Consider the following 24,366-nt stretch of genomic DNA (forward strand, 5'->3'; position numbering starts at 1 on the left):
GTACAGTGGTAGAATTATTTCCGTGTCGTGGGCATCTATGCCCCTATTGATGCACCCCATGAATTTATTTGCCTTGGCACCAGCTGCCTGACATTGGTCACTACAGCTAAATTTACTGTTAACTAAGACTCCCAAGTACTTTTCCACATCAGTCGTCCCAAGTGTTCCCCCATTTAATACATAATCCCAGCCCGGTTTCTTCTTTACCATGTGCATTACCTTACATTTATCAGTGTTAAACCTCATCTGCCACTTCCCAGCCCAAACCTTTAACCTATCCAGATCCATTTGTAACAGTGCCCTGTCCTCTATAGTGTTTACCGCTTTGCAGTTTAGTATCATCTGCAAAGATTGCTACTTTACTATTCAACCCCTCTACAAGGTCATTAATAAATATATTAAATAGAACAGGACCCAAGATGGACCCCTGTGGTACCCCACTAGTAACAATCACCCAATCAGAATAAGTACCATTAATAACCACCCTCTGTTTCCTATCACTGAGTCAGTTACTAACTCACTTGCACACATTTTCCCCCAGCCCAATCCTTCTCATTTTATGCACCAACCTTTTATGTGGTACCGTATCAAATGCTTTGGAAAAATTCAGATACACAACATCCAGCGATTGCCCCTGGTCCAGTCCGGAGCTCACCTCCTCATAAAAGCTTATCAGGTTAGTATGACACGACCGATCCCTCATAAAGCCATGCTGATAAGGAGTCATACATATTTTTTTTTCAAGATACTCCAAAATAGCATCCCTTAGAAAACACTCAAACAATTTAGATTCAACCGAGGTAACAGGCCTATAATTCTTCCCGGGGACACCTTTTGACCCCTTTTTAAATATTGGCACCACATTTGTCATGTGCCAGTCCTGGGGAACAGTCCCTGTCACTATAGAGTCCCTGAATATTAAAAATAGGGGTCTGTCTATTACATTACTTAATTCCTTTAGAACACAGGGGTGAATGCCATCTGGACCTGGCGATTTGTCCATTTAGATTTTTTGTAGGTGGCACTGTACTTCTTCCTGGGTTAGACAGGTGACCTGTACTGGGGAGTTTACCTTATCTTACTGTATTTCACCTGGCATTTCATTTTCCTCGGTGAATTCACTAGAGAAATTTTTTTTAATATATCAGCTTTTTCCTGTTCCACATTTATAATTTCTTCCTCATCAATTTTTAACACATTCATTTTTAACCTTTTTGCTATTTATATAGTTAAAGAACATTTTGGGGTTAGTTTTACTCTCTTTGGCAATAAGTCTTTCGGTCTCTATTTTTGCGGGTTGTATCTGTTTTTTATTTTTATTTTTTTATTTACATATTTTAAATTTTTCTCTATAGCTTTTTAATGCTTCTTCACTGCCATCCTGTTATAGTAGTTTTAATGCTTTTTTTTGTCATTTATTGTCCCCTTAACATTTGTATTCATCCATACTGGTTTTCTTTTATTTCTGACCCTTTTGTTCCCATAGGATATATACATAATTTTTAAAAGTCTCACATTTAGTGTCAGTATTCTTGTTTTGAGTACATTATCCCAATTTATATTGTTAAGGGCTTCTCTGAGTTGATCAAACTTTGCTTTCCTAAAGATCAATGTTTTTGTGGCCCCTCAAGAGATTCACTTATTGAAGAACAAGCTATAATGTATTATATTATGATCACTATTTCCTAGGTGTCCTTCTACTTGCACATTAGTTACTCTTTCAGGTCTGTTGGTTAATATTAAGTCTAGTAGGGCGCCCCCTCTGGTCGGGCCCTGCACCATTTGGGACAGATAATTGTCTTTAGCTATAGTCAGAGACCTGTTTCCTTTATGAGATTCACAGGTCTCAGGCTCCCAGTTTATATCAGGATAGTTAAAGTCCCCCATTATTATCACATCATTCTGATTTGCTGCCTTGTTTATTTGCCTCAGTAATTGATCTTCTGCCTCTTCCATTATGTTTGGCGGCTTATAGCAAACCCCTAACAGAATTTTTTTATTTTCATACCCATATATTTCTACTCATAATGACTCCACATTATAATTTCCCTCCTATATAGCCTCCCGCAGTACAGCCTTCAGACTCTATTTCACATAAAGACAAACCCCTCCCCCTTTCCGTCCAACCAAGTCTCTGTTATACCCACTATGTCATAATTCTCCTCAGACATCAACCACTCCAGTTCCTCTGTTTTATTGGTCAGACTTCTGGCATTAGTCAACATGCAATATAAAAGGAGTATGTTTTTTCTTCCTATGAAGGCTATCCCTATTAACTATTCTAACCCCTCCCTCTGCTCCACCCCCAAGTAATTAATAAGCATCCCCTCTCTAACTACACTATCTTCCCACTCTATGTTGTAGGTTCCCTCCCCTCCCAGTCCCTAGTTTAAACACTCCTCCACCCTTCTAGCCATCTTCTCCCCAAGCACAGCTGCACCCTCCCCATTGAGGTGCAGCCCGTCCCAACGGTAGAGTCGGTATCCATCAGCGAAGTCAGCCCAGTTCTCCATGAACCCAAACCCCTCTTTCCTACACTAGCTTCTGAGCCACTTGTTTACCTCCCTAATCTCCCACTGCCTCTCTGGTGTGGCTCGTGGTACTGGTAATATTTCAGAAAATATTACCTTGGAGGTCCTTGCCTTAAAGGGGTATTCCAGGCAAAAACTTTTTTTAATATATCAACTGACTCCGGAAAGTTAAACAGATTATTAAATTACTTCTATTAAAAAATCTTAATCCTTCCAATAGTTATTAGCTTCTGAAGTTTTCTGTCTAACTGCTCATTGATGATGTCACGTCCCGGGAGCTGTGCATGATGGGAAAATATCCCCATAGGAACTGCACAGCTCCCAGGACGGGAGTCATCAGAGAGCAGTTAGCCAGAAAACAACAACTCAACTTCAAAGTAATTTACAAATCTGTTTAACTTTCCAGAGCCAGTTGATATATATAAAAACGTTTTTGCCTGGAATACCCCTTTAAGCTTGCGGCCTAAGTCCCTGAAATCATTTTTTAGGACACTCCCCCTACCTCTTTGTCATTGGTGCTAATATGTACAATGACTGCTGGGTCCTCTCCAGCCCCACCCAGCAACCTGTCAACCCAAACTTGAGCGCCAGAAAGACAACACACTGTTCGGTGATCCCGGTCTTTGTGACAGATCGCCCTGTCTGTCCCCCTAATAATTGAGTCCCCCACTACCAGTACCTGTCTGGCCTGGCCTGCCCTGCACTCCTCCATCCCTCCTTACTGGAGCAGACATTTTCAAATGAACAACTCGCACCCATCTCACACAACAACATGCACCCTCAAACTGCTGTTCAAAGATTGCATACATTGTGCAGGATGTACACTGGACTGCCTTTTCCAACATGGAGGCCATACTAGATTTGGTGATTGCACATATTACCAGTAAAAAAAAATAAAAAATATTTCAATTCAACTCCCTGAATATAAAGTCCCTTAATCTTTTATACTTACACTCACTTGTATATTTCACACTCTTGTATACAGACACACAGTCACTAGTTCAAACAATCGCTTAGTATACTTGCTTTTATAGTTACCAGATACCACCTCTTTCTTCCTTTGCCTGGAAGTGAATGCCAATGCTTTGTGTGTATTGAAACTAAACCCAAAAAAGGGAGGAAAAAAGCAAATTGGACATAATGTCATACCAAACTACAAAAATGGGCTGGACAAAATTATTGGCACCCTTTCAAAATTGTGGAAAAATAAGATTGTTTCAGGCATGTGATGCTCCTTTAAACTCACCTGGGGCAAGTAACAGGTGTGGGCAATATAAAAATCTGAAAAACCTGAAAGCAGTTAAAAAGGAGAGAAGTTCTCTTAGTCCTTGCATTGTGTGTCTGTGTGTGCCACACTAAGCATTGACAACAGAAAGAAGTTAAGAGAACTGTCTGAGGACTTGAGAACCAAAATTGGGGAAATATATCAATCTCAAGGTTACAAGTCCATCTCCAGAGATCTAGATTTGCCTTTGTCCACAGTGCGCAACATTATCAAGAAGTTTGCAACCCATGGTGCTGTAGCTAATCTCCTTGGGCGTGGATGGAAGAGAAAAATTGATGAAAGGTGTCAACGCAGGATAGTCCGGATGGTTGATAAGCAGCCCCAAACAAGTTCCAAAGATATTCAAGCTGTCCTGCAGGCTCAAGGAGCATCATTGGCAGCGCGAACTATCTGTCGACATTTAAATGAAATGAAACACTATGGCAGGAAACCCAGGAGGACCCCACTACTGACACAGAGACATAAAAATGCAAGACTACATTTTGCCAAAATGAACTTGAGTAAGCCAAAATCCTTCTGGGAAAACGTTTTGTGGACAGATGAGACCAAGATAGAGCTTTTTGGTAAAGCATATCATTCTACTGTTAACCGAAAACTGCATGAGGCCTACAAAGAAAAGAACACAGTACCTACAGTGATATATGGTGGAGGTTCAATGATGTTTTGGGGTTGTTTTGCTGCCTCTGGCACTGGGTGCCTTGAATGTGTTAGGCATCATGAAATCTGAGGATTACCAATGGATTTTGGGTCGCACTGTACAGCCCAGTGTCAGAAAGCTGGATTTGCATCTGAGATTTTGGGTCTTCCAGCAGGACAATGACCCCAAACATACGTCAAAAAGCACCCAGAAATGGATGGCAACAAAGCGCAGGAGAGTTCTTAAGTGGACAGCAATGAGTCCAGGTCTAAATCCAATTGAACACCTGTGGAGAGATCTTAAAATTGCTGTTAGGAAAAAGCGCCCTTCCAATAAGAGACCTGGAGCAGTTTGCAAAGGAAGAGTGGTCCAACATTCCGGCTGAGAGGTGTAAGAAGCTTATTGATGGTTATAGGAAGCAACTGATTTCAGTTATTTTTCCAAAGGGTGTACAACCAAATATTAAGTTAAGGGTGCCAATAATTTTGTCCAGACCATTTTTGGAGTTTGGTGTGACATTATGTCCAATATGCTTTAATTCCTCCCTGTTTTGGTTTAGTTCCAATTGACACAAAGGGAATAAACATGTGTATAGCAAAACATGTGTTACTGCAATCCTTTTCTGTGAGAAATACTTCATTTTCTAGAAAAATTTCAGGGGTGCCAACATTTACGGCCATGACTGTATAATGCTTTCTGGCAGCAATGCTGTGAATAGTGCCATGACTGGGTGTAATGGTCACATGCTGAAACAGCACACCACCACTAGTGCAATGTAAATAGTGACCAGTGTTAAACCGCGGTAGCATTGGGATGGACCAGCCTAGTATTTTAGTGGTGGGGCCCATGCAGGGTTTATGAAACCTTAGATATTTCCCCCCCCCCCCCCCCCATTACTCTCCATTTACTTCAATAGGACTGAGTTGTAATACCACACAAAAACAGAGGACAGAATTGGTACTGTTTATGGGAGAAATCAGTTAGGCTCTTCTAATCCTGGAGAATCCCTTCAATCTTTAAGTACAGAGGCCTCAATATTGAATGCAACCCATACCAAATCGCATATCAAAATCACATTCCTTCTCCTAAACTCAGTATGTTTAAAATAGAACAGAAAGATCTTTATGTTGCTAAATATATTGTTGCAGTCAGAGAGGGTTTCACTCATATCAAAACTTTTTGTAGAAGATTTACTGAATACAAACAGGAACTGATAAGTACGAGCAGTTATCTGTAGGCAGAGTTTCTATCCAAGCAGATCAGGGCCACCACTTGCCTTCTAAAAATGTAACCCAGTTTGCAACCAACCAGCATTTGCAGTGCAGGTTAGAGATGAGCGAAGTTACATTGATTTGATTCGTCACAAACTTCTCGGCTCGGCGGTTAATGACTTTAGCCTGCATAAATTAGTTCAGCTTTCAGGTGCTACGGTGGGCTGAAAACAGTGGATACAGTCCTAGGAGAGAGTCTCCTAGGATTGTATCCACCTTGTGACGAATCGAATTACTGTAACTTCACTCATCTCTAGTGCAGGTAGCAAGTAAAAGGTGTACAGTATTCCCATTGACTGCTATGAACAAAAGACAATCCCATTGTGTACTATTAAAGTAAAGAGATTTAGCCCATATGTTCTACTCATTCTTCCCGGACACACACAGATAAATGAAACAATTAAAGGAGAACTATCGTGAACAAAAGGTTAATGGGACTCAAGCTCTCCCCGGGAATAACGCGTATTGACCCCCGCACGAAGCCGCAGAAGACCCCCCATGTATCTCTATGGAAGAGCCAGAGATAGCCGGATAGCCGAAAGCTGCATCCCTGGCTCTCCCATCGAGATACATGAAGATGCCTGTCAGGCGGAGACTGCATCCTGTGCAGGAGATCGCAGAGGGTCACAGTGGTTGGACTAAAACTTAGGGGACAACTTTTTGTGCACAATAGTTCTACTTTAAAAGGCTACAGACAACTTTCACAAGGCAAAAATATATATATCTAATTCGTAGAGAACGAGAGAAGTCCAGCACTAAGCAGCTCAGGTGGTTGCTCTCAGCCAGCTCCAAGGAGCTGATTTCTGCCTCCCTCCTTTCCAGCCGCTATGTACAGCACCTTGCAATAAGAAGATGTACTGAAGGAAAATTTCCCGTTTTTGTGATGAGTGCAACGTTTGTTTTTCTATTGACTGCTTGTTAAAAAATATATATGTTCGTGTAACTTGTTGTTTTACTCAAGGTAATTACTAAAGGTTAGTATACAAGCTTTATTACCTCGTGATATGCAGTTTGCAACCTGCTCCTAGTTTAAGACTTCTCATGTGGGTATGCCCCTCCAGTAACACATTCATTCCTGGACTGGTTTCTCTTTCTACAGCCCATGATAGATCTTTTCTCCTTGTACATGCTGAAGAGCAACTAATATCCCTTTTGTGCTGTACAGTCACTCCTACTTCTCCTTGCAGAGTCTGCGTTGGACTCTCCTCTTACTACACAGCTAGTATGAGCTCTCCTCTGATCATCTTGCGCCCTAAAAGCCTGCTCTACCGCGTACATCTTCCTCCCCCTCCCACCTGCTAATTGAAACAAAGAGAATGGATGAAGAGTGTAGAGAGAGCCAGTACAGGGCAAAGTTGTCTATAGTCTTTAAGTAAAAATAATTTATACAAATAAATTGCTTACTTACGTTATCATGCTTAAAAAAACACAACATCTTCAATTCTCGGAAGACCCTTTTGCAAGAGACTAGATTCTGGAAGACGTTGGGCATCTTTTTGAGAGCAACTCTCTTTCCATCCCGAGGATCTGTTACAGACCTACAAAAATGAATTGGAAAACATGTTTTAAAAGACGAAAACACAATTTAAAGAAAACATAGTTAAAAGGTAGTCAGTAGGATCCTATACACTATTGCACGTTACCATATGGTGCCTTCATAGGCAACAGTATACATTCCTCGGTAATATGAAAAATTGAAAAGCCAGGATAAATGGGCATTTTACAAGGGCAGATTACTGGGCAAATTAGCGTTCCTAGGACTAGGTCTAAAAGGACACTCTAATGGGAGTACAGTCTATGAATGGTATTGAGGTGTAGCCTATGGTCATGCCAAAATGGTAAAAAAAAAAAAAAAAAACCTTGATACAGATACACGTGTAAAAAACATTATCTAGCATTCTTTACAGCAGAGACTGGAACACACACAGTACTTAAAGAAAACACTGAAATACTTCTTTAAGAATATCATGAAAATGATGTTCAAAATACAGCAATTGCATTTACCGACTTTGCACAGGTTAGTGTAATTTTTTTTAATGTTTTCAAGAAAAGGTTTTCCTGCTTTCACCTGACAGAATGTGGTTCTATTTTTGGTTCTAAATATAAGGCTGCCGCGCTGGTGTCCTATAGTTCCTGCTTGCCACTCTCTAGTCCCCGATCTTCACTCTTCCTGCTTCCTGTGTAGGACCTGCCCGCACAGCCAATGACTGGTCAAGACAGGACACCACTGCTGCCAGTTATTGGCTGAATGGGCAAGTTCACTGCTGAGCTGGAAGAAGAGAGACATCCTGGGGATGGAGGCAAACAGGAGCTGCCAGGGACTGGTGCTAGAGGTAAGTATGGCTTTTATTCTATCCCCCCCCCCCCAAACAGCACATGATTATTATTATTGTATTTATTTTTAAACACTGAAATACCCCTTCAAGTCAAAAAAACATTGTTCTTTTCGGAAGCTTAAAAGAGATGCCAAAATCCTGCACATAGGTTTGTATCAAAACGGAAGAAATGTCAATAAGTATTCTTCATGGGCGTCAGTCCAGGATGGTGGACTTCCTGTCTGAAATCTGTGGTTTCCAACCTGTGGCTCTGCAGCTGTTGAAGTTGCATCTCCCAGCATGCCTTCACAGGCAAAGGCTTTCAGGGCATGCTGAGGGTTGTACTTATGTACCAGTTGCAGAGCCACAGGTTGGGAAACATTGCCATCACTCCTAGCATAAACTATAGGTTATAGTAAAACAGCGGGATAAATAAAACTTACACAACAAACCACATTTTCTACAGATTGTCTGATTTGAAATTCATTTGTACAAAAGAATCAGGGCAAATAATGTCCATAATTAATAACAACCTTCCTTTATACAGGGCTACATATTTTAGTTAGGTGACTAGTGACAGCCAGGGACAGAGACTGAATGAGGTGTGAGAGAACAGGGTCAATAAGGTAGGTTTTAGGAAAGAAGATGGAGCTGGGAAGACTACTTCTGTTATTGGGTAAAAATTTCCTAGTGAAGAAGAGGATGTATAGGAGAGGATCATTACTACTTTGAGTCTGGGAGATAAGATTTGGCAACATCTGGCAAGAGGTTATATAAAAAATAAGTGGTCATCATGGTGGAAAATGGGAGTGCTAAGAAACTTGCTTACCAATGCAAAAAGTTATTTTTGACTTGCAGTGGTCAGAGATTTATCATGTGCGAAAGTCGCAATAAGGTCGCATCACATGAAAAAAAAAAAAACTACTGAATTTAATCCAGCTCAGACATGGAGCAGAAAAAGTCACTACCAATGCATAAAAAAAATTATTTGCTTAAGAAATTTATCAACAGCCTGAAAGAAGTTGATAAATAAGTCGCACATAAGCAAAAAAAAAAATATCAAGAAAAAAAAAAAACTAAAAAAAAAAGGAATACATAAGCAAACATTGATAAATGTCCCCCATAGACTTTCTCTGCACTCATAGGGGGACATGTATCAAAGATTTTACCCCTGTTTTGTGTTTAAATTTTGCGTACATTCTGGTGGAGCATTTCCTCCAGATGTGTAGGTTTTGGAGTACCTTGGAGTGACATATTTAGTACGCAAGAATTTATTAACTGCGTACATTTCATTTACCCGCAGAAATCTTGCGCAATGACCATATTTTTAACATAACTATAAGCCATCTTGGACTGCAGGTAGCAAGATGCTTTAAATCATCGATTCTATTTTTCAAAGAGTGGATTGAGGAGATTACTATATTTGCCCGCAATGTGCATCTGTGCATAATTTAGAATTAGGCAAAAGGGGTAAACTGCTTCTACCATACACAAAAATGATACATGTACCCCATAGACTGTATCAGCCCTGAGCAAAGATTCCTAAAAAAAAAAAAATCTATATATTTCATACAATAGCCATAAAATGCTGATCAACTGAGCCCTTCTGTCTCAGCACCCGATTCTCATCTGATCTACTTGGAACATGGCAGATTTTTCTTCTTGTTAACCGTGACATTATAAAGCCATATAAACAGTAACAAAGGATGAAGCAGAGCACTCACCAGGTTGTATGCAGGTGCTTCTTTATTGCTTATCAGAGCAAAGTGGAGGGAGACATACAGGGGAGCAGATGAACGAGACGCAGGGCGTCTTGTCCATCTGCTCCCCTGTATGTCTCACCCCGCTTTGCTCTGACAAGCAATAAAAAGCACCTGCATACAACCTGGTGAGTGCTCCGCTTCATCCTTTATGTTACTGTATCATATCAGCACCTATAGAATTCTTCAGCAGCTTCCAGGGGCCGTGCACAGTTTGACACTCAGGTGTGTCAGTGAACACTAACCTGTTGGTGCCGAGTGTTTCTCAATTAACCAATAAAGCCCAGTACCATATTAAAGCCGAACATACACATAAAACAGCTGTCAGCCGCACATTTGTTTGGCCTTCAGCCATCACCCCTACAAAATTACAAACTTGGATCAAAAGCGTAAAAGCCTTTAAAACATTTGCATGCGTACATGATACTTTTGTGTCCTTAATCTTCATAGTAAGGAAGATATACTGACCGAGAACAAAACACATTTTTCCCTGATTCTCTTTGCCAAGTAGGGTTATTGGTTAAGGCTACCGGCAGACACAGCGAGCTATCAGAAACTTAACTCCGAGACTCAAGTGTTTACTTCATACTGGGCAGAAGAGCTATTCAGTATGTACAATAAGGTCACCACAAATATACAGCTGATAAGAAAATATTCTTAAAATGTGGAAAAATACTGGTAAGGAGTTTACCACATAGGACAGCAGGGCAGGAAGTAGGGAAAGGTATTTTCATAAGATTACAATGGGACTATGAAAAGGGCTGAAAAAAAACTTTGTGGGAACATAAAAAAATGGCTGAAAATACTGTATGTGAATCCAGCCTAAATGTAGACTCTGGTAGGACAATATTAGGATACAGGTAGGGGATACTTTTTGGTCTATTCACATGTACAGTATCCTGCACATATTTGATGCTCAGGTTTAGAAGTTGACGTTTTTATGCTGCTGAATTCAATGTAAACTATATGACTGAACACAGCTTCAAATCCTGTGCATCAAATATACATAGGATACTGTATGTGTGAGTAGACCCCAAGAGGGTTTTCTAGCGTTAGCACAGAAAGGGGATAGATCAGCGAATATATAGTGCTTGAGGACTGCACATTCTGTCAAAAATGCACTATTTTAAGTATTATGGGAAATTTTGTGGCCCACACCAGGGATCTGGAACTGGACATGCAGTTCTGGGCGCTGGGCAGGTGATTTCTTCAGGCATTTAGCCCTGCTTTGGGCAAGCAGGGCAAAATGCTGGAAGACTTCACACACTTTGGCAAACACTACTACATGGGACCCGGTGAACATATGATGGGGCAACCAGTCTTGCCCAGTCACTAAACTGCTACTTACATCTTCCTGCAGGGACTTCCTGGCGGAGGTGCGCGCTGTGAGTGACGTCAGCACAAGCGCTGCGCAGGGACGCAAACGTCCTGCACAGCGCATGCGATGACGGCACTTATAGCATGCACCTCCGCCAGGAAGTCCCCGCAGGCAGATGTAAGTAGCACAGTCCAGGTGGGGAATCTGTGCTATGGCCAGTGCTGTGGAGTCGAGGAGTCTGACGAAATTTTGGGTACCTGGAGTCGGAGTCTGCAAACAATGCACCGACTCCTACTAAATTTAGATTGGAATAAAAAAAATAAAAAAAAGCAAGTTTAAATGTCCCAATTCACAAAAAGTTATAATCAATGACTTCTCTACTTTAAGAATAAAGAACAATGCATGCAGTGCCTCACAACCGCAAAACGAACACGTTAAGTGACCGTGAAGAAGCATGCTTTTCATGTGCTTCACTATATGCCACGCAATGCACAATTAGGAGCGGCAATACTTTCCATAGTGTTGTGTTCTGATGTAAAAGGGAACCCATAGGTAACCTAGCCTCTCACTGATAAGGGATTAAGTAAATATGTTTTTTTGCAGGACCAGAGACACTTGTATAAGTGAAGGGAATGGAGAGTCAAAAGACTGAAGCTGCAAACCATTGGAAAAACTGCTGTCATTCAGCTAAGGCTATAAAAACTTGTAAACTCGATTGTTAGCTTAAACTTTAAACATAACTATGGGATTCTACTAGGGAAATCATGTTTTATAATAAACGCCCCTTCCTGGATCCTTCCACTGCCCTATCTTCAGCAGAAGATCAGGGGGAGCAGAGGGGGAGCTGTGACTAAAACTTCCAGTGAATGGTGGATCCTGTGTTATCTATCTGTGTGTGTGTGTGTGTGTGTGTGTGTGTGTATGTGTATGTAAGTGTGTATGTGTAGAAGTGATTTCTATAGATTCAGAATTGACAGGACCAGTGCGAAAGCTGCAAGATTTTCTTTGTTTATACATATGTATACACAATGCATCAACTACAAGGATTATCTAAAAAAAGCAAAATCACTCTATAGGCAATTCTAGTAATTCTTTCTAAGGGACAAAAGTGTCAGCCAGAAGTCCAAAGTGCTATAGAGTGCAGCCCTCTACAGAAACACACATTCACTGCCCTGTAAAGATCTGTTGTGTCCCTAACAGTGACTTTACAGAACAAATTCTTGTATATAAACCCAGCAAATATTCGGTTGCCCAAAAATGAACACTCCAAAGTGAAAGCTGCCATCTACTAGGATTGACCCGATTATGTCACTTACTATATACCGTACTACAGTAAAGACATCATTGTGTCAGCTAATAGATGTACACATGGGAATCACCATGCACCAAGACTTGTTACAGGGGTATTCCCATCTGAACATTTAAAGCATATCCATATCCTTCTGGGACCAGCATCTATCTTGAGATGGAGGGCCTTTTAGTCTCCCTCAAGCTTGCTGGTGCCAGAGGAGGGATCTAAAAACAGCAGCGCCAGCTGTTTTACAGAATTTGTGTAAATATTATAGACTTTAATAGACGTTGCATAAACAGCGCAGCAACAGCAAGCTACATTGTTTAGGTAATGTAAGGGTAGGGTAACACGAAACACATTCGCAGTGGGTTTTGGCAGCGGAAAATCCGCAATCTGATTATGTAGCTACCCAATGAAGTCAATGGTTCTGCTCGCCTTTTTGTTCCCATTGTGGAATTCTTCAGCAGAAAATCTGCAAGCGGAATTTCCCCTGCATGAAACCTGCTGCAGGTGTGCCATGTAGGACTCTACCCCTAAAACTGCTGGGTAAGGGATGGTGCCTTGAAACGATCTTACCTGGTGTGAGACCTGGCGTGCAGTAGTGACTCATTACATCTGATGTCCAGCGGGAGGTGGCAGAGAAAGGGGCTGCACAAATTTTATAATGTCAGAAGAACAGAACCAGATCTTCTGGCAAAAGCAGATCTAAAACATTCAATGAAATGGTTGTATTCACATTGCTATTTTTACGCGCATTTTTTTGTTTAAAATTTTTTCTTCAAAAAGCAGCATGTTCTTGCGTTCTCTGTATTACCTGCACTACCTGTTTGTACCAACAGGTGATTATAGGGGACACTGATGACAGATTTCCTTTAAATAAAAATTCTGCACAGTTTATCTGTGTTTAAAGTCTGGATGCCCACTTATACTGTAACTTAGAACATTTGGATGGAAAGCTGGATGACAGAATCACACAAACTATAGGCATTTTAATGCATGCCATGGGTGCCACCTGTACACATCTAGGAATATTTTACTTCAAGGTAAAACGCCTGTTAACCTTTTTTATATCTGCTGCAAGCAGTAGGATTACAATTGGAAACAGCACTCAATTCCCACCAGTACCAGTCTGTACAGATCCCTTTCCCTCTCAAAGTAAACCTGTGGCCTCCCCTGCCCTAAGTGTTCCTTTATTATTCTTACTAGACATGTAGGACTAAAGAGCCAACTGGGTGTTACCAGTTGGGGGGGGGGGGTCCCCTACATAGATTTGATTGAATAGTGTAGGGACACACCCCCAACTGGTAAAACCCAGTTGGCTCTTAGTCATATAAGCAAGATGAATAGGAACAGCACAACATTGCTATAAGAAAAGGTGACCCCCGAACTGTTCTTTCAAAGGAAATACAGTATTTACTTAAATAAAAGGCAGGTAGGGAAAGGCCGCTAGTCCAGTTTTATCTGTGTTGAGCACTTTTCTGCAGATCATGGGAAAGTCACCAGTGTCCAGTGAACATACCCTGCAGACTACTAAAAGACGGATGAAAAGTTCTACTAGAATTACTGGCAAATATTTGAGATATGCTGGCATCCTGTCTCTCCCTCACTTTATACCCACTGGCATTTGCTTAGAAGAAATACCCACTCATCCTAGTGTTTGTTTAACCAGAAACAAGTTAGGGAAAAACAAACAAGAGAGGTGCCCTAGAGATGATCTCCGGTGTCTCGAGGCCTACACTCTAAACCACTAAGATGCTTCAATCCATTCAAGTTCAGAGCAGATAGATACACAGACACATGCCTGCTAGGGAAGGATTGCCCTCGTGTTCAGCTCTGCAGGTTAAGAGACGAACGTGGGAAATCTTCATATAGAACAAACAGGCAGCGCTCCTACAAGGCACTTTTATTTTACCATCAGAAACAAACAATTATTGAAGTAACACATAGCCAATATAGTGAGGAACTTTATGAGAGCTGAATCCCTAATGCCTCTATTAAGTCTAGAGACTCCGACTGGCCTGGAAAAATCCAAAAGAGCCGAAAGTGAGAAGAAAAAATAGCTATACACAATCTTCTGTCTAAACAGATTAAAAGGTAAGATGCATATACCCAAACTGAACTAAAATTACATATTGGTCATTGGGTTTTCTTCTGTCAGGTATGTAAAGGCTTGGTCCATCCTTGTAACCAATTCTGAAAATCTTATGCATGCATGCACAACCTGAAGTACGTGCCCTGCTGCATAAGATCTCCACCAGAGAAACCTGTAGTAGTATGTGTAGGTTTTGTGCCCCTTAGTGCCCTGCTTCTGTCCTTGATGTCTATTTCTTTGTTTGCCCCCTCCCAAGGGAGTCTCTACTTTTTTTCTTCACTTTCCCTCCTACTTTCTTTCCTCCCCTAATCCGTCTGTCAAGTCCAATCCCGACTTACAGTACCTCTTGCCATCTACCGTTACTTCTCACTTCCTTTGTGGACCTGGCAGCGGAGAGGCTCCCTCCACAGAAAAGCATCAGCAGTGCCATCTTGCTCCTGGTGAGTGGCAGGAAGGTGCAGCAGGGAGCAAAGCCTTCCATGTGTCATCCGCTCACTAACCAGAGCCAAAGTTTTTAATGAAACCGAGACAGGAGATCTATCTAATTTTGTATGGTCAGCTGAGCACCAAAATCTGGAGAGGGCCTCACTTAAAAATTCCAAGCCCAAGACCCAGGTCAATTCATCCCACCATACACCCTTACAAGCTGCAGGTTCCCCCACCCCACCATAATCTCAACAGCTCCAGAATCTACCAATAACCCCCCCCCCCCCACCGCACTATAATCTTTCTAGTTATAGGTTCTTCTCTACCAAAAACCTGCTCATAATCCCTGTCACCATAACCCCACCAGATCTATGTCTCAGTAGAGAATAACAAGCAATATGCAGTAGAACTGAGCATGCCCGACCATTTCTGTAAATGCCCAAGGGCAGGAGGGCAATACCAAGGTGGCACAAGGAAGATTAGTATATACAGTATATAGATATTATATCTCTCTCAAACAGTAAATTTTTAGAAATTCATTAATCAAGAACTATTTATATGTTCAGACCAAATGTGTAGTGCTTTTTTCATTACACACTCCAGCCAAATCTGTCCATAGTGTATACCAACAGAATCTGACATAGTGTACTCTTGTCATCTATTTGAGCATTGAGTAAATTTGAGTCACCACGTCAACTATATCACTGCACTGCAAGGAGTATACGTTCCTACAATGATATACAGTTGCTTACATTGGGGCTACGTTCCTACAATGATATACAGTTGCTTACATTGGGGCTATCTATTCGGGCATAACGCATATTGGGAGATTTCCACAGGATAGATGAACGAGGTGTGAACCCATCCCAGCATCACACTTTAAAGCCACATGCAGCACTTCTATACTATCTATACAGCAGCAGATTTTATACCATTTCAGCATCAGTAGATGAGCAGCCATTTCCAAGAACTCAATGGCAGTGCCCGTCCTGCAGATTGTACAGTGACTACTCATTTCACATGGCCGCGTGACAATTTTCTGGAGCGCTGTCAATCTTGGCAGCTGACACACCGAACATATGAACTCTTTAGCAGCTTTTCATATATACGGTTATGAGATGGAAATGTGGGATTCTAGACATTTACTACTTAAAAGGAATGGACCATCAGAAAATGACCAATTGTTTAAATAAAGTTTTGATGTTGAACATTTATGAATTTTTGGTGATTTTTTTTTTTCTAATTTTCCATTTTGCAATCTATATTTTAAATTAATTCTGAAATCTTGCCAATACCATTCTGGCCACAAGGGCTAAAACTAAGCCTAGACTTTCTGTTCTGTACAGATCATTTCCCAGCAGTGCCCTTCTTATCTAAAAACACAGGATGAAAGGTGATACTAATATATATAGATAACATAGGTATACACAAACGCTGTTGCTCACAGATCAGCTTCCTCCTTCCTGTAAAACAGTGTTTTCCTGACAGTGTGCCCCCAACTGTTGCAAAACTACAACTCTCAGCATGCCTGGATAACTAAAGGCTATCCAGGCATGATTGGAGTTGTAGATTTGCAACAGTGGAAGGCACACTGTTTGAAAAATTCTGCTGTAGAATGACCTTCGAAAAGGTCACAGAGCATGCTCAGACACACTTCCCATTCATATAAATGGAACAATTACTGCCACCTCTCTCTATAGGGCTTGCTGTAATAATATCCCCCCCCCCCCCCCACCTGTCACATTCTCCTCCCTGTCAAATTCCCCCCACCGTCACATTCTCCCCCCATGTCACATCCCCCCCCTTGCCGAATTCTCCCCCCATGGTCACATCTCACCCCCCGTGTCACATTCTTCCATGTCATATTCTCCCCACCATGGTCACCTTCTCACCCCCCAAGTAGGTAGCTTTTTGTACTGCAAGTACACTGGGTTTCCCGGACGGTTTTCAAATCTCCCGCCAGATCCGGGAAAACTAGTGCGTTTCAAGCCAAAAAAGACCTTTTGCCATAAGCCAATCCCTGGCTTGATACGCGTCACTGCTGTGGCCAGTGATTGGCTGAAAAGGGAAAGGTCCTTCTACTTGTACGGACAAGAGGAGATACCAGACCGCACGGAGGGGAACGGCATCTGCAGGGATCAGGAGTAGGTGAGCAGTTTTTTTTTATTTTTCTCCCTGCTCCTCTTACTTAGCACAGTGTTTCTCTTCCAGGGTGCCCCCAGCTGTTGTGAAACTACAACTCCCAGCATGCCCGGACAGCCAAAGTCTGTCCGGGCATGTTGGGAGTTATAGTTTTGCAACAGCTCTAGGCACCCTGGTTGGGAAACACTAACTAAGTATTTTAATTTGTTTTTACCTGTATTGGCCAGCCCCGCCTGCAGCCGCACACTGGAGCCGGCCCGAGCAGATAATCGCAAGTTTTCCCAGAGGGCCGTATCGCTATATTGCAATTTGCAAAAATCGCGATTCCATTGCTTTTGCGATATAATCGTGCAGCCCTATTGCATACATGGTTTATCCATAGGACAGAGGATGCTAATCAGAAGGTCTGACTAATAGGACTCCCCCCAATCAGGTGAAATGTCCCTAAAATACACCACATATGCGCAGCCAGTGCTCCATTTGTTCTCTAGAGGGGCTTCCGAACACTGCAGAGTGCAATGCTCCATAGAGAAAAATGGAGTGCTGGCCCCACATATGCAGTATACACTTTCTTATTCTGGGAACAATTTTCCTAACATTCCTGGGATAAATGGGGTCCCAGTGGTTAGCAGTAAGATGGTTATACACATTAAAGGGGTATTCCAGATAAGTAATCTATAAGCTATTTTTTTTTTTATTATTTATATAGAAGTCAAGTTTTATTCACCAGTGACTCGTTTCGGATATAACAACCTTCTTCAGATTGGCATACACTTATTAAATACACAAGGGCCTTCATTTACTTAGACAATCGGGTTGTAAGTCTATCTTGCCTTATTACTTGACAGCTTTTTTCCCCTGGTATTTATTATTATGTCGCATCCTGTTTGTCGCACGTGGGTTTTGGTTTCCAACTCCTCTGAGTTGTCGGGAAAAAATCGACAACAATTCAACATATTCGGGTTGGAAACCTTTATAAATACGTGGGAAAGCTCAGAAATGTCGGGTTACACCCCTTTTTCGGGTTTGGAAGAATCCACATCGGGTCAGTCGGGAAAAAATGTTGCATCGTGTCGCAGACTGGTCTGGAGGATGAGAGCGTGGTTTGCAATCTGCAGCTTGCCGGAATAGGGATGATTATTTCTTCAGGCAGCGGCAGAAGCAAGAGGTTATCCATTCCATCCACCCCATCTCCTGCTCCTTCTTCTCTTCTACTGGTGTTTCCTCGATACTTGCATCATTTCTTTGTGATAAATTCCAAATTTTGATGAAAAAAAATTGAAAATGTAGCATTTTTCTAACTTTGAAGCTCTCTGCTTGTAAGGAAAATAGACATTCCAAATAAATGATATATTGATTGACATATACAATATGTCTACTTTATATTTGTATCATAAAGTTGAAATGTTTTTACTTTTGGAAGACATCAGAGGGCTTCAAAGTTCAGGAGCAATTTTCCAATTTCTTGTAGACCCAGTTTTTGAAATTTTACAATGGGTAATAAGAGAAAAAGCCCCCCAAAATTTGTAACCCAATTTCTCTCGAGTAAGGAAATACCTCATATGTGAATGTCAAGTGTTTGGCAGGCGCAGTAGAGGGCTCAGAAGGGAAGGAGCAACAATGGGATTTTGGAGAGTGAATTTTGCTGAAATGGTTTTTGGGGGGCATGTCGCAATTAGGAAGCCCCTATGGTGCCAGAACAGCAGAAAAAAACCAACATGGCATACCATTTTGGAAACTACATCCCTCAAAGGGTCCAGTGAGCCTTAACACCCCACAAGTGTTTGATGTCTTTTTACCACGGTGATCCCGATCAGCTCTGCAGAGCCGCCGGGATTATTTTAGACCCAGTGATCAACTTTGATTGCGGCATATAAGGGGTTAATGCCGGGTGATTTCCGGCATTAGACACGGACCACCGCGCTATGACGCACGCTCAGCTCCTGAGCCTGCGTAATAGAAGGGGAGTGGGGGCAGGGCCTACAGGTACACCCTGCGTCCTTAAGGAGTTAAAGTATGTCTGTCATCAGTGTCACCTGCACTAACCTGTCGGTACAGGTGACACATGACAGCGATACCTACCTGGTCCTGTTCGGTGCTCTGGTTCTCCTGCAGTCTACTGCCATCTTCTGTTCAGGTGCAGACTTGGAGCATGGGTGGAACTTCATGATACCACCGCTGCTTCTTCTCTGCTAGGTCCTAGCAGTGGTGACGTCACTAAACTCCGCCCATGCTCCAATCAGCCTTGGAAAAGAAGACGTGGAAGATTGCAGGAGAACCAGAACACGGAACGGGACCAGGTAAGTATCGTCATCAGTGTCACCAGCACTACCTGTCTGTACCAACTATTTAGTGCAGGTAAAACTGAGGACAGATTTCCTTTAAAAAGTTGTTGCATTGTCTGGATCAACACTATGGTGCCAACATGCCGCCTCAGACAGAAATGCATTTCCTTCCGGAATCCGCACCAGAAACATCTGGCTCGGAAATTCTGCCATCTGAACAGTGCAACAGAATTCCACTGGAATCAATGCTGCTGCGGAACGTCAGTGCAGAATTCTGCACGGAAGTTCCTCCATGTGAACATGGCTAAAGGGTAATGTCGATGAGTGGATTTGCAGATGAATTGAGCAAGAGTTTGCAACTTTTCTAAGTCTGAAGTACTGGCTTCATATATTTCCCCCAATGTATTCCAAATCTGTAGTCGTTGATCTTGCTTCTGATCAGCAGCAATTCGATACATTGCGGATTTCGACTCCCCCATAGTGGTCAATGGGAAAAGCCACAGCCGATGTGACACAACAGTGGACATGCTGTGGACTTAAACTGCACAACCCAGGTAATGGTGTATGATTTTAAGAAAAGCATGGCTACTTTTTGGTACCACATCTATCCACAAGTTGTACGTGGTATTGCAGCTCAGCCCTATTTACTTCAATGGATTTGAGCTATAATACAACAAAACCTGTGGACAGGTGTGATGCTGTTTTTAGGAGAAAGCAGACATATATTCCAGTAAAGGGAGATCAATGGAAAAAACAAAATTGATATAAAATTATAATGTCTTTAAATTCGAACAAAAAAAAAAAAGTGGTGGATTTACCGGGAACTTCAACAAGCCAGTAATATGGAAGAAATGATCAGCCAAAGCCACATAATATGGTTTTAAATGGCAGGAGAAAATTGCCTTATTTTAGAATATTTAATCAACCAAGTATTGTTATTGGTGGTGTAACACTGTGTGTATCGGGGAGCAGCAGTTGTGCTGACAAATGGCGCAGCTGAGCCCATTCTATCAGAAGTATGCAATTATACAGCCGAAAAAGGAACACAAAGAACGCAAAAGAAGCAATTGCTGTTGCCACATAAAAACGTAGTGAGGGAATGATGGAACAATGGCTCGTGATAGAATACAAGCTTAACTCTGCACAAACATGGATGTATTCCCAGCAATACAGCGCAACTACTGCCAAACAATGGCTAATTGAGCCGTATAGATGGCTTAATGCACCAAGGTGCCCACCTGTGAACACACGTTCAGATCACTGATGACCTGCTTCTAAGTGCTTGGATTTTGATATTTTCTATACTTTTAACCCCTTAAAGGAGTACTGGTGCAGAGTATTCCTGCTCTGTCCTGCCCGGGCTGCAAAAAAAAAAATGAAAATAAACCATCGCTCTCCTACCTGGGTTCCCGAAGAGCGCCACTACAGCTGATCGGCCCTCCGGTCCATCTTCTTCATACTTCCGTGTGAACTAAGCGTCACATGGCGCTCAGCCTATTATGGGCAGAGGCAGAACATCACGGCAGCCGGCGATAGGCTGAGCGCCATCGTTCACACGGAAGTATGAAGAAGATGGACCGGAGGACCGATCGGCTGTAGTGGCACTCTGCAGGAACCCAGGGAGGTGAGTGATGGTTAATTTTCATTTTTTTTGCAGCCCGGGCAGGACGGAGTAGGAATACTCTGCACCAGAGTACTCCTTTGAGGACCAAGCCCATTTTGACTTTAAGGACCAGGCCAATTTTATTTTTGAGTTTTCGTTTTTCCTCTTCGCCTTCTAAAATCCATAACACGTATATTTCCATGTACAGACCCATATTAGGGCTTGTTTTTTTGCGTGACCAATTGTACTTTGTAATGAAACCTCTCATTTTACCCAAAAATGTATGGGGAACCCAAATAACTATTATTTTAGGGAGGAAATTTTAATGAAAACACAATTTTGTACGCTTTGGAGGGTTTCATTGGGGCTGGGTGGTATGGTCAAATCTGTGTATAGCGGTGTTTTTGTGACTTATGGCGGTTCCACGGTATATAATGCTATTCCCACCCACCCCCAAAAAATTATTAGCCCAGCGCTGCCCCCATTGGGGTACTACTCAAGTCACCCGCAATCGCTGCTCTCCTCGGCCTCCTGTTTGTTGCGGCCGTCGGCGCTGACACTCTATAGCTGTATCCCTATGCCCGGGCTGCAAAAGGTAAACAAAAATAAACTTTAACACATGTTTCTACGTCGGCCTTACGCTCTTCCTGGGGACGTGAACGTCGGACAGCCGTCAGCCTATCACCGGCCACAGCGATGTTCCGCCTCGGCCAGTGATAGGCTGAGCCCACTTTCATGTAAGAAGCCGGCTTCTTACATGACAGTGGGCTCAACCTATCACTGGCCGAGGTGGAACATCGCTGTGGCCGGTGATAGGCTGACGGCTGTCCGACGTTCCATTCCCTAGGAAGCTGGTCCGGACCGTCGGGGAAGGTGAGTTGAAGTTTATTTTGTTTACCTTTTGCAGCCCGGGCATAGGGATACAGTATAGAGTAGTGGTCTTCAACCTGCGGACCTCCAGATGTTGAAAAACTACAACTCCCAGCATGCCCGGACAGCCAACGGCTGTCCGGGCATGCTCGGAGTTGTAGTTTTGCAACATCTGGAGGTTAAAGACCACCAGTATAGAGTGTCAGTGCCGGCGGCCGCAACAAACAGGAGGACGAAGAGGGCATCGCTTGCGGGTGAGTATTTACCCCGATCGGGACAGCGCAGCGCTGGGCTAATAATTAATTGGTGGGGGGGGGGGGGGGCAGAACAGCGCTCGCGGGTAACATATGATTAGTTCCCCTATGTGGGGACAGCGCAGCGCTGGGCTGACAATTCATTCCCGAGGGGGAAGGGGCAAACCGGTATTGCGGTATGGGTTAAAATTCATATCGTGCAGCACAACAATTTGGTATTCGGTATGAACTGGTATACCGCACAGCCCTAGGTTTCGTTTTCACGCTGTACACTTTACAGTAAACATAACATGTGTTCTTTATTCTGTGGGTCAATACGATTAAAAGGATACCCATGGCTAGATACTTTTCTATTTTTTGTACCGCTTAAAAAAATCTCAACCTTTTTGTACAAAATCAGTAATCTAAAATCACCCTATTTTGACCACCTATCACTTATTCATTTTTCAGTACATGGGGTGGTATGAGGGCTCCTTTTTTGCGCCGTCATCTGTACTTTTTATTGATACCACATTTGCATATATAAAACTTTTAGATCACTTTTTATACATATTTTTTTAATAAAATGTGACAAAAAATAAGCATTTTTGTACTTTTTTTTATTTTTTACATTTACGCCGTTCACCAAACGGGATTATTGACAATATATTTTGATAGTTCGGAACATTTACACACACGGCAATACCAAATATGTTTATAATTTTAAAAAATTACGCTTTTTGGGGGGTAAAAAAATGGGAAAAAGGGACTTTTTATTGGGGCAGGGGATTTTTCAAAATTTTTACATTTTTTATTTTTATATTTTTAAACTTTTTTTTTTAGGGGACAATTTATAGCAGCCAGTTGATTGCTTATACTGTTCAGTGCTATGCATAGGGCATAGCACTGATCAGTATTATCGGCGATCTCCTGCTCTGGTCTGCTCGATCTCAGACCAGAGCAGAAGACGCCGGGAGACGGCCGGAGGCAGGTGAGGGGACCTTCGGCCGCCATTACAGATGATAGGATCTCCGCAGCAGCGCTGAGGGCGATCCGATCATATATTTTAACATGCGCATTGCCACAGATGCCGTGATCTGTATTGACCACGGCATCTGAGGGTTTAATGGCGGACATCCGTGCGATAGTGGATGTCCGCCATTACCTGCAGGTTCCCGGCTGCAGTGTATGACGCGAGCACCGCGCCGATGCTCACGGTCATACACAGAACGTAAATGTACGTCCTGATGCGGAAAGTGCCGCCGCACCAGGATGTACATTTACTTTTGTGGTCGTTAAGGGTTTAAAGCAGTGGTCTACAAACTGTATCCCTCCAGATGTTGCAAAACTGCAACATCTGGAGGGCTGCAATCAGAACACCAATATTCTAAAGCCTCCTCTCGCAAAACTAAAATTCGCAGCATGCTCAAACTACTGAAGCCTGCGGCTGTGCATGCAGGGATTTGTAGTTTTACAACAGCTGGGTAGCTGCATGGTAGGGATTACTGTTCTTATTAACCAATTTTACTCCACTAATAAAATAAAAACCTAGACCAGGGTAGGTGGGCGCTGTTTTAGATCACTTCTTGTCCATTGTGTCACCCCTTTAAAGGGTCTATCTAACATTTAGCCTAACACTTTGGATGGGAAGAAAAAACCCAAGCTTCCTAATCTTAATGCAGGGGAGATGGTATAGACAGATGCCAGGGTAAAAAAAGGGTCCCCATAAGCATTGGAGACGGCTGGCCACTTGTGGGACTCTGACAGTAAGAAAATGGATCAAGGACTCTTCACCATTGAAAGAACCTATTATTGTGATGGGACCATTTTTTGTGCACGTTTTGTGATTCACGTCATGGTGTTTAGATTAGAAAAAATAAAAATGACCCAAAAAGTAAAAATCTTTGAGGAATCAAAGGAATATATCACAATATTGGTGACAAATACTCTCAAGTATCATGTGCATGACAATATGCATCAGGGCCCCTCCACTGCACCTGTTGAACCAAGAACCAAATATCTACAGAAGGATGCAAATGATAATACAAAGAGAGAAGCACACGCTACAAAAAAACAGGAAGGTAAACAAAAGTTGCAAGCTAAGGTAAGGTTCCGCAACTCTAGGGTGATGCAGAACCCGGAGGAAAAATTCAGCTCAAAAATACTGCTAGTGAACATTGTAGTGAATGGAATTTCTGCCTGTCCAATTTTTTTGCTGTGGAATTTCTGGAAAAAAAAATGTAACATCAATTCTTTTTGCAGAATTTTATATTTTATATTCTCAGAGCATTGTCTGTTAGGAATTCT

At 42.3% G+C, this 24,366-nt stretch overlaps 1 protein-coding gene across 3 annotated transcripts in view; it reads right to left on the reverse strand.

Moving 5' to 3' along the window:
- Positions 1-24,366, reverse strand: part of NLK (nemo like kinase) — a 183,048-nt gene that overhangs the window by 92,676 nt on the left and 66,006 nt on the right. For all 3 annotated transcript variants that reach the window (XM_056558478.1, XM_056558476.1, XM_056558477.1), the window contains exon 2: positions 7,133-7,262. In XM_056558478.1, coding sequence (XP_056414453.1) covers positions 7,133-7,262 — 130 coding nt within the window. The remainder of the gene's footprint in view (positions 1-7,132; positions 7,263-24,366) is intronic.

This window comes from Hyla sarda, chromosome 2 (genome assembly GCF_029499605.1).
Source record: "Hyla sarda isolate aHylSar1 chromosome 2, aHylSar1.hap1, whole genome shotgun sequence".
Lineage (NCBI taxonomy): Eukaryota > Metazoa > Chordata > Amphibia > Anura > Hylidae > Hyla > Hyla sarda.